The sequence below is a fragment of the Halyomorpha halys genome, unplaced genomic scaffold (genome assembly GCF_000696795.3).
Source record: "Halyomorpha halys isolate HHAL.00 unplaced genomic scaffold, Hhal_1.1 Scaffold242.1, whole genome shotgun sequence".
Classification (NCBI taxonomy): Eukaryota; Metazoa; Arthropoda; class Insecta; order Hemiptera; family Pentatomidae; genus Halyomorpha; species Halyomorpha halys.
Genome location: NW_027106343.1, coordinates 129,898 through 133,752, shown reverse-complemented (window position 1 = coordinate 133,752; position 3,855 = coordinate 129,898). Strand labels below are relative to the sequence as shown.

At 30.7% G+C, this 3,855-nt stretch overlaps 1 protein-coding gene across 1 annotated transcript in view; it reads right to left on the bottom strand.

Annotated features, from left to right (window-relative positions):
- Positions 1–53: 53 nt before the first annotated feature.
- LOC106680096 (putative acyl-CoA-binding protein) overlaps positions 54–3,855 on the bottom strand; it is an 8,813-nt gene continuing 5,011 nt past the window's right edge. The window contains exons 2-3 of the mRNA XM_014419584.2: positions 3,177–3,297; positions 54–287 (exon numbers count right to left, since the gene is read on the bottom strand). Coding sequence (XP_014275070.1) covers positions 160–287; positions 3,177–3,297 — 249 coding nt within the window. The 3' untranslated portion in view covers positions 54–159. The remainder of the gene's footprint in view (positions 288–3,176; positions 3,298–3,855) is intronic.

The window sequence follows — 3,855 nt, the reverse complement described above, 5'->3', positions numbered from 1 at the left end:
TAAAAAATAATTTAATACTAATACTAATACTCGGGTTTACAAAAAGAATGAAAAAACATAATAAACAATAATATATTTGTTTAAATATACATGTAAAATCAATGATAGATAATTTATTTATATTTAAATAACAAATTTGTATTAAAAGATTTAAAAATTTTATTTGGCAGAGAGCTTCTCAAACGTGCTTACATATTGCTCCATCGCCTCTTCCTTGGACATTCCCTTCCTCTTCGCCCAGGTTTCCCATTTGTACTGTTCAGCTACGTCGCCTCCTTCTGGCTTAGCTAAAACAAAAGACAAAATTTATTAGTAAAATTAATTCTATACTGCTTAAGATCAATAGTGAATTAAAGAGCATTGCTACAGAAATTATGGTTACAATTTTTTAACAATATCGGCCAAACTTTTTTTCCTGAAGACTGTAACTTCATGCAATGTTACATGTAACATGAAAATTTTCTTAGAGAGAGGAGAATAAAAAGTTATAACATCCTAAGGTGGGTGGAGTGAAAAGGGAAAATAAGGAAATAAAAAAAAAATGCATCCTTCTTCTTAAAGACAAATTCCTCGAGACCTTCGGAGATAATTCACCATGAGATCTCTGGTTTGGATCTCGCGGAACAGTATCAAATATATCAAAGAGCTTCTTGAAAGACCTAGGTCTTGGCATCCTGAATATTGCGATCTTGGCAGAGAATATTATTTTGTACTGTCTGGGCATCATATATCATGACCTGAATGGGAATTAACTCTTATATTACTCATTTGTGCTTTTGTTTAGCTTTTTAACCTATTTATTTGTGTTTTAACTTATTTATCAATTTCTTTTAATTTATTTACATGTTTTTAAATTTATATATTACTTGTTTTGTTTTTGTGCTGCTGAGACTATTTTTTTTTTTAATTATTTCTATTTATTGATAATTTCTTTTAATTTGCATTGCATTTGTTTAACGGATTGAACATATTAGTACAAGACCACAAGAGGATAAAAAAAGGCAGTTATCTCAACCCAATTTTTATTACTTTAATGAAAACTATGTATAATTAATAGTCAAAACTGATTACTCTGCCAAGTATAGGTAGTGGGAATAAAAAATGGCGGCTGTTTCAAAACCTTAAAAAAACATTAATTTTTTATTCGGAGCTCTATATCTTAAAAACTAACAACAACACTAGAAAATCTAAGAGAACATTATTTAAAGAAGAGTAAATTTGCTGAAATATTAGCCCTAAAAGAGCTATTTACGTCCAATAGTTCTCGAGAAATAGCTTTTTTGAATAGCAAAATTTCTTAAAAATCTACTGAAAGATTAGTAGTTGGTGAATTTATTTTGAAAACTTTATATCTCAAAAACCATTTGACTTACAGATGTCTATTAGCTCTCAAATTAAAGCTAGGTTAATCAGCTATAAAGTAGTTTATGATGATTATTTTCGTAGGAATAGTAGCTTTCATGAAATTTGCTAAAATAAATTGATTTATAGTTGTTCAGACAAATTTTCATTTGCCAAATTTATATTCATATGTCAATATCATAAAAACTACTACTCCAACAAAGATAAAAATTATAAAATATTTTATAGTAAATTTAACTAGCTTAAATTTGGGTGCTGGTAGACGTATCTAGATCCAATGGTTTATGAAATAAAGTTTTTCATAAATCAAACCTACCGTCCGAATAACTATAAATCAATTCATTTTAGCAAATATCATGAAAACTACTATTCTTACGAAGGTAAAGGTCATAAACTACTGTATATTACAATTGTTAATTTTAATTTGAGTGCTAATAGAGATTTGCACCCCGAATGGTTATGGAGATACAGATTTCTTAAAATAGATTCTCTAACTATTGATATTTGAGTACATTTTTATGAAATGTTTTTTTTAAAAGGCTATATCTCGAGAACTCTTGGACGTAAATAGCTCTTTTAGGGCTAATATTTCAGCAAATTTACTCTTCTTTAAATAATGTCCTTTTAGATTTTCTAGTGTTGTTGGTAGTTTTTAAGATACAGAGCTCCGAATGAAACATTAATTTTTATTTAAGGTTTTGAGACACTCGCCATTTTGTATTCCCCCTACCTTTACTTGGCAGACTCATCAATTTTGACTATTAATTATACATAGTTTTCATTAAAGCAATCATAAATTGAGGTGAGATTACTGCCTTTTTTCTTCCCGGCTCTTGTACTATATGTTGCAGATCATTGAAGAAGGCTGGTATGTGCAGTCCACCGAACGAAAGATCTTTCATTGTCAGATCCTCCTACCTTTGGAATTTGATCCCTACCATCTTTCGTAGCTCCAGTATCCTTCTCACCTTTAAATCCCGCCAATTCCTTCACTTGGGGTATTCATGATCTTTAGTTTAACATGTTAAAGCGTGTTAAATGGAGAAATATTTCCTTATATATATTCCACCATGTTAAAACGATATAACATGGATAAGAGTCTGTTACTAGGTCTGTTAAATGGAGAATTACGTCACGCAACAGACCAGCTGAGCTCGTCCCCGTTTTGTTTGATGTGTTAGGTTACTTCCTCGTAGTTTGTTTTTTTTTTTTTATTAGTATTGTTTTGTATGTTTTTATCCCTAATAAAGCAATGGATGACAATAATAATAATAATGTAATGACAATTGTCAATTAGCTCATCTTGATTCTCTTCCTTACAAGTTAAAAGATCAACAAGACACTCACTAGCCAAACTTCTACTTTTCACTCAATTTAGCCATGTTGTAATAAATTATTTCAATCAAAACTTAGAAGTAAACAACAACAACAATTTGGGAGGAAAGGTTATAAAACAAGTTTCTCAGAAAATCTGCAAGGAGCTCTTATGCATTTTACATTCAACGTGACTTTAAATAGGGCTGCTCACAATTCTATACTTATAACATTTAACACAACATCATTAATACCCCAACTATCTACAAATCCAGATCCAAAAAAGTTAAGTGAATGTTATAGTTTTCAACAAAAATTTGTAAATCAATAAAATATTTCTTTATTGTTTTATTCATTAAAGACTTATGAATATGAACTTTTAATGTTTATTATTATAAAATAAATTTTTATTTAATTTTTTTTTCTTTATCCTTAAATAAGTATTATTCTAAATAAATTGATATGAAACAAACATTTATGGTGTGCTGAGTAGTACGTACCAGTGTTTACGTCACCAACTGTAGCTTGCTTGTACAGACCGTACAGTTCCGCAAGTTCTTGGTCATGTGGCCTATGACTCAAGGCACCTCCCTTCAACTTCTCGCAGGATTCCTTGAACTTCTGCAACAGATATTAATGTTCATTCATTTTATTTTAATAACAAATACTACTACTATTTACTATTCTTGGGAACCTGCCACAAGTATAGTGGTATTAGAATAAAATATATTTAAATGAGGGGAAAGTACTCGATCTTGTTAAAATGTTTTTATTCTGATGACTCATTAACAACGTTTCGGGGCTGTCACACCATCATCAGGTTATTCGCTATATAGCAGGGGTGGCCAACTTTTCTATACATAAGCTTGTCGTGATCGACTTGTCATGGCGTTGTCTAAGGGGAAAAAAGGGGTGTGAAATTCATACTCGGTTTTAGTATCAGGTGCATTCCAGCGAGGTATAAGTAATATATATGTTCAAAACTATTTTTTATTTTTAAAATCACTTATTCTGTCCTCAGATCCACATACTTTCCTGACCCATGGAAATTATCCATAATCAAAATGATTCCCAAACCTCGAAAGCCGCCAGAACATCCAACCTCTTACCGTCCTATCACTCTGCAACCTATCATGGGAAAAATCCTTGAGAAACTTATCTTAAAACGCCTGTACCCCA